The following is an 11,555-nucleotide window of genomic DNA, read 5'->3' on the forward strand; positions in this document are numbered from 1 at the left end:
GCCATACCAGCATCCCAGCCAGGGCCCCAATCAGCAAGAAAAGCCCACCAATATAGAAGAACTGTTGCTGCAATTCATCCAGAAAACACGATCCCATCAAAAGAGCACGGATGCAGCCATTCGAAATCTGGAAGTTCAAATGGGCCAATTGGCACAAGACAAAGCCGAACGGCCCACTAGAACTTTTGGGGCTAACACGGAGAAGAACCCAAAGGAAGAATGCAAGGCCGTGCTGACTCGAGGGCAGAAGAAAGCACAGGAGGAAGGTAAGGTTGAAGAAAAAGACCGGTCAGAGGAAGACAGGACAGAGACACCAGAAGAAAGGATAGAAGAAGAGGAGAAGGTGGCATCACCACCTACAACTAAGAGCCAGAAAGCGCGGGAAGCCAGGAAAGAAGAACCACCAGCCCTACCACAAGATCTCCCATATCCTGTGGTACCCACCAAGAAGAACAAGGAACGCTATTTCAAGCGTTTCTTGGAAATATTCAAAGGGCTGTAGATCACTATGCCATTCGGGGAAGCCTTACAGCAGATGCCCCTATACTCCAAATTTATGAAGGACATCCTCACCAAGAAGGTGAAATACATTGACAATGAGAACATTGTTGTAGGGGGTAACTGCAGCGCTATAATACAGAGGAAGCTACCCAAGAAGTTTAAGGACCCTGGAAGTGTTACCATCCCGTGCACCATAGGAAAAGAGACGGTGAACAAGGCCCTCATTGACTTAGGAGCAAGTATCAATCTGATGCCCTTGTCAATGTGTAAAAGAATTGGGAATCTGAAGATAGATCCTACCAAGATGACGCTTCAGCTAGCAGACCGCTCGATTACAAGGCCGTACGGGGTGGTAGAAGATGTCCTAGTCAAGGAACGCCACTTTACTTTTCCGGTGGACTTTGTCATAATGGATATCGAAGAAGACACAGACATTCCCCTCATCTTAGGCAGACCATTCATGCTGGCTGCCAACTATGTGGTGGATATGGGGAATGGGAACTTGGAGTTGAGTATTGACAATTAGAAGATCACCTTCGACCTCTTCAAAGCGATGAAGTATCCACAGGAAGGTTGGAAGTGTTTCAGAGTAGAAGAGATTGATAAGGAAGATGTCAGTATTCTCGAGACACCACAGTCTTCACTGGAGAAAGCAATGGTAAATGCTTTGGACTGTCTAACCAGTGAAGAGGAGAAAGATCTGAAGGCTTGCTTGGAAGACTTGGATCGACAAGACAGTATTCCTGAGGGAGAAGCCAAATTTGAGACACTAGAAGAGAAAGTTCCGTCCGAGAAGAAGAAGATAGAGTTGAAGATATTGCCCGATCATCTAAAGTTTATGTACTTGGAGGAAGACAAGCCTGCAGTAATCAGCAATGCACTCACGACGGAGGAGGAAAGCAGGTTAGTAGATATCCTCAAGAAACACAGGGAAGCTATTGGATGGCATATATCAGATCTCAAGGGAATTAGCAACACGAACTGAGAAGAATGACAGTGGTACGGAATGAGAAGAATGACTTGATACCAACACGAACTGTCACTGGCTGGCGAATGTGCATCGATTTTTGCAAGCTAAATGAGGCCACCCGAAAGGACCACTTCCCTCTACCTTTCATGGATCAGATGCTGGAGATACTTGCAGGGCAGGCGTATTATTGTTTCTTGGATGGATACTCGGGATATAATCAGATTGCAGTGGACCCTAGAGACCAACAGAAGACGGCCTTCACATGCCCTTTTGGCATCTTTGCTTACAGAAGGATGCCATTCAGGTTATGTAATGCACCAGCCACATTTCAGAGATGCATGCTGGCCATTTTTTCAGACTTGGTGGAGAAAAGCATCGAGGTATTCATGGATGCCTTGGTTTTTGGACCCTCATTTGGCAGTTGTTTGAGGAACCTAGAGATGGTACTTTAGAGGTGCGTAGAGACTAACTTAGTGCTGAACTAGGAGAAGTGTCATTTTATGGTTCGAGAGGGCATAGTCCTGGGCCACAAGATCTCAGCTAGAGGGATTGAGGTTGATCGGGCAAAGATAGATGTCATAGAGAAGCTGCCACCACCATTGAATATTAAAGGTGTCAGAAGTTTCTTAGGGCATGCAAGATTCTACAGGAGGTTTATCATGGACTTCTCGAAGATTGCCAGACCCCTAAGCAACCTGCTGAATAAAGATGTGGCCTTCAAGTTTGATGAAGAATGTTCAGCAGCATTTCAGACACTGAAGGACAAGCTCACTACTGCACCTGTGATGATTGCACCAGATTGGAATAAAGACTTTGAGCTAATGTGCGATGCCAGTGATTATGCCATAGGAGTAGTACTAGGACAGAGACACGACAAGGTATTTCATGCCATCTATTATGCTAGCAGGGTCCTGAATGAAGCACAATTGAATTATGCCACCACAGAAAAGGAAATGCTAGCTGTTGTCTTTGCCTTGGAGAAGTTCAGGTCATACTTGATAGGATCGAAGGTCGCCATTTTTACAGATCATGCTGCCATCAAGCACCTGCTCGCCAAAACAGACTCAATGCCAAGGTTAATTAGATGGGTCCTCCTCTTGCAAGAGTTTGACATCGTCATCAAGGATAAGAGAGGATCCGAGAATGTGGTAGCCGATCACATATCTCGGTTAAAGAATGAAGAAGTCACCAAGGAAGAGCCAGAGGTAAGAGATGAATTTCCTGATGAGTTTCTTTTGCAGGTTACCACCAGACCTTGGTTTGCAGACATGGCAAACTACAAAGCCACGGGAGTCATTCCAGAGGAGTATACTTGGAGTCAGAGGAAGAAATTTCTACACGATGCACGCTTCTATGTGTGGAATGACCCCCATTTGTTCAAAGCAGGAGCAGATAATGTATTGAGAAGATGTGTCACAAAGGAAGAAGCACGGAGCATTCTTTGGCACTGTCACAGTTCATCATACGGTGGACATCACAGCGGGGACAGAACAGCAGCAAAAGTGCTATAATCAGGTTTTTTCTGGCCCTCTCTTTTTAAAGATGCTTACGAGTTTATGCGTTGTTGTGATAGATGCCAGAGAACTGGGGGGATATCGCGAAGAAATGAGATGCCTTTACAGAACATCATGGAAGTGGAAATCTTTGACTTTTGGGACATAGACTTCATGGGACCCCTGCCTTCGTCATATGGAAATATTTACATCTTGGTAGCAGTGGATTATGTCTCCAAGTGGGTGGAGGCTATAGCTATGCCGAAGGACGATGCCAGGGTAGTAATCAAGTTTCTAAAGAAGAACATTTTCTCCCGCTTCGGAGTCCCACGAGCCTTGATTAGTGATGGAGGAATGCACTTCTGCAACAACCAGTTGAAGAAAGTCCTGGAGCACTATAATGTCCGACATAAGGTGGCCACACCTTATCATCCCCAGACGAATGGCCAAGTAGAAATCTCTAACAGGGAGCTCAAGCGAATCCTGGAGAAGACAGTTGCATCATCCAGAAAGGATTGGGCCTTGAAGCTCGATGATACTCTCTGGGCGTATAGGACAGCGTTCAAGACCCCCATCAGCTTATCACCATTTTAGCTAGTGTATGGGAAGTCATGCCATTTACCAGTGGAGCTGGAGCACAAAGCATATTGGGCTCTCCGGTTGCTTAAATTTGACAATAATGCATACTGGGAAAAGAGGAAATTACAACTTCAGGAGTTAGAGGAGATGAGACTGAATGCCTATGAATCGTCCAGAATTTACAAGGAAAAAACGAAGGCATATCATGATAAGAAGTTGCAGAGGAGAGAATTCCAGCCAGGGCAGCAGGTATTGCTCTTTAACTCAAGGCTAAGGCTATTCCCAGGTAAGCTGAAGTCCAAGTGGTCAGGGCCGTTTATCATAAAAGAAGTTAGACCTCATGGAGCAGTGGAATTGGTGGACCCTAGAGAAGAGAACTTCGAGAAGAAATGGATCGTCAATGGCCAGCGCTTAAAGCCGTATGACGGAGGACAACTAGAGCGATTGACGACCATTGTCTATTTAAATGATCCTTGAGAGGGCCTACTGTCTAGCTAAAGACAATAAACTAAGCGCTGGTTGGGAGGCAACCCAACATTTAGTGTAAAAATGTAGTGCTTTTATTTTTCTGTTAAAAAAAAAAGCCCAACAGGTGCAAACAGCAAACAGGGCGTACGAAAAGAAAAGGCCCAACAGGTGAAGTCAGCAAAAGGAGGGGTACGAATAGCAGAAGTGAAGTGGGCTGCACAAAGCCACGCGCTTAGAGCGCAACCTCGCGCTAAGCGCCCAGGTTAGTTTTTAAATTTTGAATTTTAAATCTGAGGGGCAACCAAGGGACGTTTTCCCTGGTGCGCTTAGCGGCCACATGCGCGCTAAGCGCGCAGGTCATAAATTCTGGGGAGTTTTCGAAACTCCCCAACCCCTCAGTTGCCTCCAGGGGGGCTTTTTAAGTGCAGAACTTCATTTCTTTTTCTTTTCTCTGCGCTTTTACACTTTCCACACTTCCTCTCTGCATCCTCTTCTCACCTACACATTCCCTTGTGATTTTCAAGCAGTTTCTCACGACAAAGGTAGGTTTTGAATCTGGATTTTCTGTTGGAACTCTGAACAGGTATTAACGCGCTAAGCCCATCAACGACCTAAGGGGAGGAGATAGACATCTTGCGAATGCGCTGGGCGCCCGTCGCAAGTGGATGCACCATAGTAGACACAAAGCACGCGCTTAGCGGGCGTGGTCGCGCTAAGCGCGCTCATATATCTCAGTCATCACGCTAAGCGCGCTCGTGCATCTGGATGCACGTGCTAAGCGCCCACTCTAGGCGCTAAGTGCGTGCCAGCAACAGCGTGCAGGGTGGCGCCAAGCGCGGGGCTGGGCCTTAGGGCCACCAGCCTTCGTGCTTTTCTCTTTACACCCCCACTTCTACTCTCTTCACCCTCTTCTACTTTACTTTCTGCACCCCTCTTCCTCATAATTGCACCCCCCTTCCTTCTACTTTCTGCACCCCCCTTCTTCATAACTGCACCCCCTCCTTCTACTTTCTGCACCCCCATGTCTACTAACTGTAGTCTGTTTTTGTTGTTTTTGTTTTTTTTTTCTTTTTTCAGATGGCTTCTCGCAAGCGTCGTGCCGTGCCCACACCACGGGAAGCGTCCAGCTGGGACTCTTCCCGCTTTACATCAGAGATTGCTTGGCACAGGTACCAAGACAACATTCAGCTCTAGAACATCCTTCCAGAGAGGAATGTTGAACTCGGGCCTAGGATGTTCGACGAGTTCCTCCAGGAACTCAGGAGGCGCAGATGGGACCAGGTGCTGACTCACCTACCAGAGAAGAGGATCGACGTGGCTCTGGTGAAAGAGTTCTATTTGAACCTTTATGATCCAGAGGACCACAGTCCCAGATTCTGCAGGGTGCGAGGACAGATCATTCGCTTTGATGCTGACACCATTAATGACTTCCTCGACACCCCAGTCATCTTGGAGGACGGGGAGGAGTACCCAGCATACACCAGATACCTCAGCACTCACCCCGATCCTGACACCATCGCTGCCACACTATGTACTCCAGGGGGCATTTTGTTCTTAATGCCGATGATCTCCCCTGGAAGCTGCTGAGGAAGGATATGACGACACTCGCTCAGACATGGAGTGTTGTCTCTTATTATGATCTTGCGCCCACTTCTCACACATCTGATGTTAATCTTGACAGGGCACGCTTGATCTACGGCTTGGTGAGCCGCATGGATATGGACGTGGGCAGCTTTATATCGCAGCAGATCAGTGAGATTGCCCAGTCCAGCACCTCGAGGCTCGGGTTCCCAGCGTTGATTACAGCGCTGTGTGACATTCAGGGGGTGGTTTCTGATACCCTGATCTTTGAGTCACTCAGCCCTGCGATCAACTTGGCTTATGTGAAGAAGAAATGTTGGAACCCCGCCGATCCATCGATCACCTTTCCAGGGACTCGCCGCACACGCACCAGAGCCTCGGCGTCGGCATCAGAGGCCCCTCTTCCTACCCAGCCTCCGTCTCAGCCTTCTTCTCAGAGACCGCGACCTCCACCTGCTTCCACCTCAGCATCCATGGACATGCATGGTCAGATGCTGAGGTCCATTCACGTCGGATAGAAGCTCATCATGGAGAACATGCACAGGCTGTCCTTACACCTGCAGATGGAGCCCCCGCTCATCACTCCAAAGGCTTATCGTCAGCAGGTTGCCTGGCCAGGAGACCAGCCCTCCACTGACAGGGGGGAAGAGCCTTCTGGAGCCACTGAGGATCCTGCGGTCGATGAAGACCTCATTGCTGACTTAGCCAGCGCTGACTGGGGCCCATGGGCAGACTTGGGCGGAGGCAGTTGATGTTTTCTTTTATGTTTTGATGTTTCCTTTTATGTTTTGTTGTTTTCTTTTATGTTTGGTGTTTTCTTCTTTCTTATGTTTCGTTTATGTGGTCTGTTTGGGTATTAAAAAAGAAGTAGTAGTAATAATATCAGTATTTTAGTATGTGTTTTCTGAGTAATAATTGCATGATAAACTTGAGCAATCATAATTTTTGAGCTTGTTCTGGAAGGTTCAAACACTTGAGATGCCACTAATCCTTGGAAACTATGGTTCTGGAAGCACAAGTCAGGTCAGGAAATGGAACATGAATAGCACAAGGTGGGAAGGTTAGTCTGATGGAACAAGGTCATAACTGGTATGCCGTATACTTGCTTAAATTCCGGTGAGAGTGTGAACTTAATTGTGAGAGAAAACGCCTGTTTTTAAGTTCCTGGTTTTGCATCAGTCTTGGATTGTTAGAATAGTTACTTAAGGTGGATATGATCAAGGCCATGTTTGTTATATTTAGCTACTTAGCCAAAAAGCCAACCCGACATCATTTTTTCCCCTTGCACCCATGATTGAGCCTATATATTATTTTGAATTAACCATTGAGCCAATAAAATGATAGTCCTACCCTTTTGAATGATAAGAGAGCAAAAATGGGTTATAAAGGTCTTAATTTGGGGGATTTTGGAAAATAGGTAGCTAAGACAATAGTACAACACATAGTAAGACACCTCTCACAAACTAGAAGCCCAACTATATAAAAAAATTAAAATAAAGGGAAGAAACAAAAGAGCAAGAGAGGTATGGGAAAATGAAAGGGTTAAGAAAAAGGCTTCGGAAGAATTAGAATTTTTTGCTCTCTTAATCCTAAGTTTGAATTTCCAAGAAAAACCATGATTTTTTGTAAGCTAAACCCCAATACAAGCCAATAAAGTCCTTAGTGATCCACCTAAAGGTAACTAAAGATAACTGTACTTAAGATGAAATGCAAAACTTTGGAGTCTTACTTGCAGGTTGTTAGTAAAATTGCAAACACTGAACCAGACACTTGTGAGTAGAGGGAAACACCAGCCTTGTGAGGAAAGTAAGGCGAGCCAGATTTGATCAAGATTCATTCCATTCTTGTGTTGTATGCTTTCATTTTGAGATGTTGACAGATGCGGAAGGGACCACTGAAAGAAGGAGGAACTGAAGCCATTGATAGTGTTGGAACACTCAGAACTTGTTTGAAAATTTATTTTTATTCATGGTTTGCTTGGGGACAGGCAAAGTTTAATTTGGGGGATTTTGATAACTGCTAAATAATTGTGAATTAATAGTAGTTAAATAGTCAAATTTTGGCTTAAAATTAATTATTTAACAGTTATTTATAATTAAAAGTTGAAAAATTAACTAAATTGAATTTCTGGTTGCAGATACGAAAAATGAGGTTACATTAAGCAAAAAGGGCAACAGAAATGAAGAGAAAGAAGGAATTCTAAAGCAGGCCCAGCCCAACAGTGGCGCTAAGCGCGAGGTGTCACACTGAGGGCGACTATGAAGGCCCAAAAGCCCACTTCAGCAACTATAAATAGAGAGCCAGTCCCAAGGAATCATTATCTCGTCTCAGAGCACTATTCTCAGCACTCCAAGCCTGAGCTCTCCCTTCTCTCTTTATATTCTTTGTTTTTATTATCCCCATTCTTTCTTTCACCCCCAGTTGTAAGCCCTCAATGGCCATGAGTGGCTAATCCCCTAGCTAGGGCCTGGCAGGCCTAAAAAGCCAACGATGTACGGTGTGCTTCAAGAATTATCAATGCAAAGGGAATTTATTCTAAGTTTTTCTGTTCTACTTCTTTTCTTGTTATCTTGCAATTGTTCTTAAAATTCTTTTGGGTTTTATTCGCTCGGGAGAGTGTATTTCCTAATAAGGATTTAAGAATTAATGCATGCATTAGTTTTAGGGGTTATACACTTGGGAAAGGGTAACACCTAACATAACATCTTAAGAAAAGAATCCTTGGGTTAGCATTGCTAGGCATAGAATGATAACCCACTGCCCATGCATTTAAGCAACATCTAGAACTTAACCTTAATGCATTTTAATTATTAAATCTTCGCAAAGGCATTTGCGAGATAGGTAGTTAAAATAGGCTTGCCAACGTGAGGCATCAGGGGCAAGTAATTAATAGATGTGGGTTGAACTAATACCAGTGCATTGGTAATGAATATCATATTTACATGCATCGTAGGCCAATTGGGTTTGTCCGGTCTTGGCATCTTTATTAATTGTCTTTCCTTTTAAACTATTTGATTTGGTAACCACCCCTTATTTCTGCATTTATTTCTTTCTTTATTATCTTTACTCATACTTACAAATTGAGAAGTATTTAATCAAGTGCAATAAAATCCCTGCAGAAACGATACTCGGACTTCCGAGTTTTACTACTTAAGAGCGATTTGGTACACTTGCCAAAGTCTCAACAAGTTTTTGGCGCCGTTGCCGGGGATTTTATTTTCGCACTTAATTACCATACTATATCAGTTTGTAAGCCCAACTCTTCTTTCTTGGATTATTCTATTTCCTCTTTACTTCTATTCTTCCTTTCTTCCATACTTGCACGGGTAGTGCCTTTTTTTTTATGAGACTTAGGACTGCATCTGGAGACGTTGTCCCTATCAACTTAGAAATTGAATCTACTTGTCAGCGTAACAACGCTTCAAGAAAAAGAAGGGAACAAGACACAGAAGGAAGCAGTTACACCTCACCTCTTTCTCCACATCACGCTGAAATGGACGGGGAACCGGCACGAAGAGTCACCCTAGAAGACTTCTCCAATACCGCCACTCCTCAGTTCTTCACGAGCATTGCAAGACCAGAGGTACAAGCCGCCAATATTTCCTACCCGCATTCCCTTATTCAGCTAATCCAAGGGAACCTCTTCCATGGTCTTCCAAGCGAAGATCCATATGCTCACCTTGCCTCGTAGATAGAAATATGCAACACCGTAAAAATCGCTGGAGTCCCAGAAGATGCGGTACGCCTTAACCTCTTCTCCTTTTCTCTAGCAAGAGAGGCAAAACGATGGTTGCACTCTTTCAAAGGCAACAGCTTAAGAACCTGGGAAGAAGTAGTGGAAAAGTTCTTAAAGAAGTACTTCCCAGAGTCAAAGACCGCCGAAGGGAAAATGGATATTTCTTCTTTCCATTAATTCCCGGATGAGTCCCTAAGCGAAGCACTAGACCGTTTTCATGGGCTTTTACGAAAGACACCGACACACGGATACAGCGAGCCGGTACAACTGAACATATTCATCGATGGCTTGCGACCTCAATCGAAACAGCTACTAGACGCATCCGCAGGGGGAAAAATCAAACTGAAGACTCCCGAAGAAGCGATGGAGCTCATTGAGGACATGGCGGCCAATGATCAAGCAATCCTTCGTGATCGTAGCTATGTGCCCACAAAAAGAAGCCTTTTGGAACTTGGCATGCAGGACGCGACATTGGCACAGAACAAGCTGTTGACGAGGCAGATATAAGCCCTTACCGAAACCCTCAGCAAATTACCTCAACAATTACAAGTGGTAAGTTCTTCCCACTCTCCTGTTTTGCAGGTAGAAAGATGCCCCACATGCGGAGGAACCCATGAGCCTGGACAATGTGTAAGCCAACAGGATACCTCTCGTGAAATAAACTATATGGGCATACCAAATCGCGAATTCCAGGGTTACAACCAGGGGAACTCATCCGGATTCCACCAAGGGGGAGCAGGATTCAATCACGGACCACCGGGATTCAATCAAGGAAGAAACTTCACGCAAGGTTCAGGGTGGAGGAATCAGGGAAACCAGTACAAGGAGCAAAGGAATCAACAACCAGACCAACCGCCATACCAGCATCCCAGCCAGGGCCCCAATCAGCAAGAAAAGCCCACCAATATAGAAGAACTGTGGTTGCAATTCATCCAGAAAACACGATCCCATCAAAAGAGCACGGATGCAGCCATTCAAAATCTGGAAGTTCAAATGGGCCAATTGGCACAAGACAAAGCCGAACGACCCACTAGAACTTTCGGGGCTAACACGGAGAAGAACCCAAAGGAAGAATGCAAGGCCGTGTTGACTCGAGGGCAAAAGAAAGCACAGGAGGAAGGTAAGGTTGAACAAGAAGACCGGTCAGAGGAAGACAGGACAGAGACACCAGAAGAAAGGATAGAAGAAGAAGAGAAGGTGGCATCACCACCTACAACTAAAAGCCAGAAAGCGCGGGAAGCCAGGAAAGAAGAACCACCAGCCCTACCACAAGATCTCCCATATCCTGTGGTACCCACCAAGAAGAACAAGGAACTCTATTTCAAGCGTTTCTTGGAAATATTCAAAGGGCTGGAGATCACTATGCCATTCGGGGAAGCCTTACAGCAGATGCCCCTATACTCTATATTTATGAAGGACATCCTCACCAAGAAGGTGAAATACATTGACAATGAGAACATTGTGGTAGGGGGTAACTGCAGCGCTATAATACAGAGGAAGCTACCCAAGAAATTTAAGGACCCCGGAAGTGTTACCATCCCGTGCACCATAGGAAAAGAGACAGTGAACAAGGTCTTCATTGACTTAGGAGCAAGTATCAATCTGATGCCCTTGTCAATGTGTAAAAGAATTGGGAATCTGAAGATAGATCCTACCAAGATGACGCTTCAGCTAGCAGACCGCTCGATTAAAGGCCGTACAGGGTGGTAGAAGATGTCCTAGTCAAGGAACGCCACTTTACTTTTCCGGTGGACTTTGTCATAATGGATATCGAAGAAGACACATACATTCCCCTCATCTTAGGCAGACCATTCATGCTGACTCCCAACTGTGTGGTGGATATGGGGAATGGGAACTTGGAGTTGAGTATTGACAATTAGAAGATCACCTTCTCTCTCTTCAAAGCGATGAAGTATCCACAGGAAGGTTGGAAGTGTTTCAGAGTAGAAGAGATTGATAAGGAAGATGTCAGTATTCTCGAGACACCACAGTCTTCACTGGAGAAAGCAATGGTAAATGCTTTGGACTGTCTAACCAGTTGTCATACCCTAATTTCGTCCGGGGACCTTTGCTTGATGACATGCGACCTTTCTTTGGTCCTTGTGAGGTGCTTGGCATCCATCATTAGGCAATTTGTGAAATTCCAGGACATGCCGAAAAACCAAAAAAAATATTGATGCACAATCCGTAAGTTTCCGTGACACGCCAGAAATCAAATGGAAGCATC

General features: G+C 45.1%; 2 protein-coding genes across 2 annotated transcripts; both read left to right on the forward strand.

Moving 5' to 3' along the window:
• Positions 1-508: 508 nt before the first annotated feature.
• LOC114391552 lies at positions 509-1,027 on the forward strand. Its single transcript, XM_028352544.1, has one exon. The coding sequence runs from the start codon at positions 509-511 to the stop codon at positions 1,025-1,027; it is 519 nt and encodes a 172-aa protein (XP_028208345.1).
• Positions 1,028-9,994: 8,967 nt separating this feature from the next.
• Positions 9,995-11,038, forward strand: LOC114391553. Its single transcript, XM_028352546.1, has one exon. It carries the CDS (start codon positions 9,995-9,997, stop codon positions 11,036-11,038), a length of 1,044 nt encoding a protein of 347 aa, XP_028208347.1.
• Positions 11,039-11,555: the final 517 nt, after the last annotated feature.

This window comes from Glycine soja, chromosome 17, assembly GCF_004193775.1.
Source record: "Glycine soja cultivar W05 chromosome 17, ASM419377v2, whole genome shotgun sequence".
Taxonomy (NCBI): Eukaryota; Viridiplantae; Streptophyta; class Magnoliopsida; order Fabales; family Fabaceae; genus Glycine; species Glycine soja.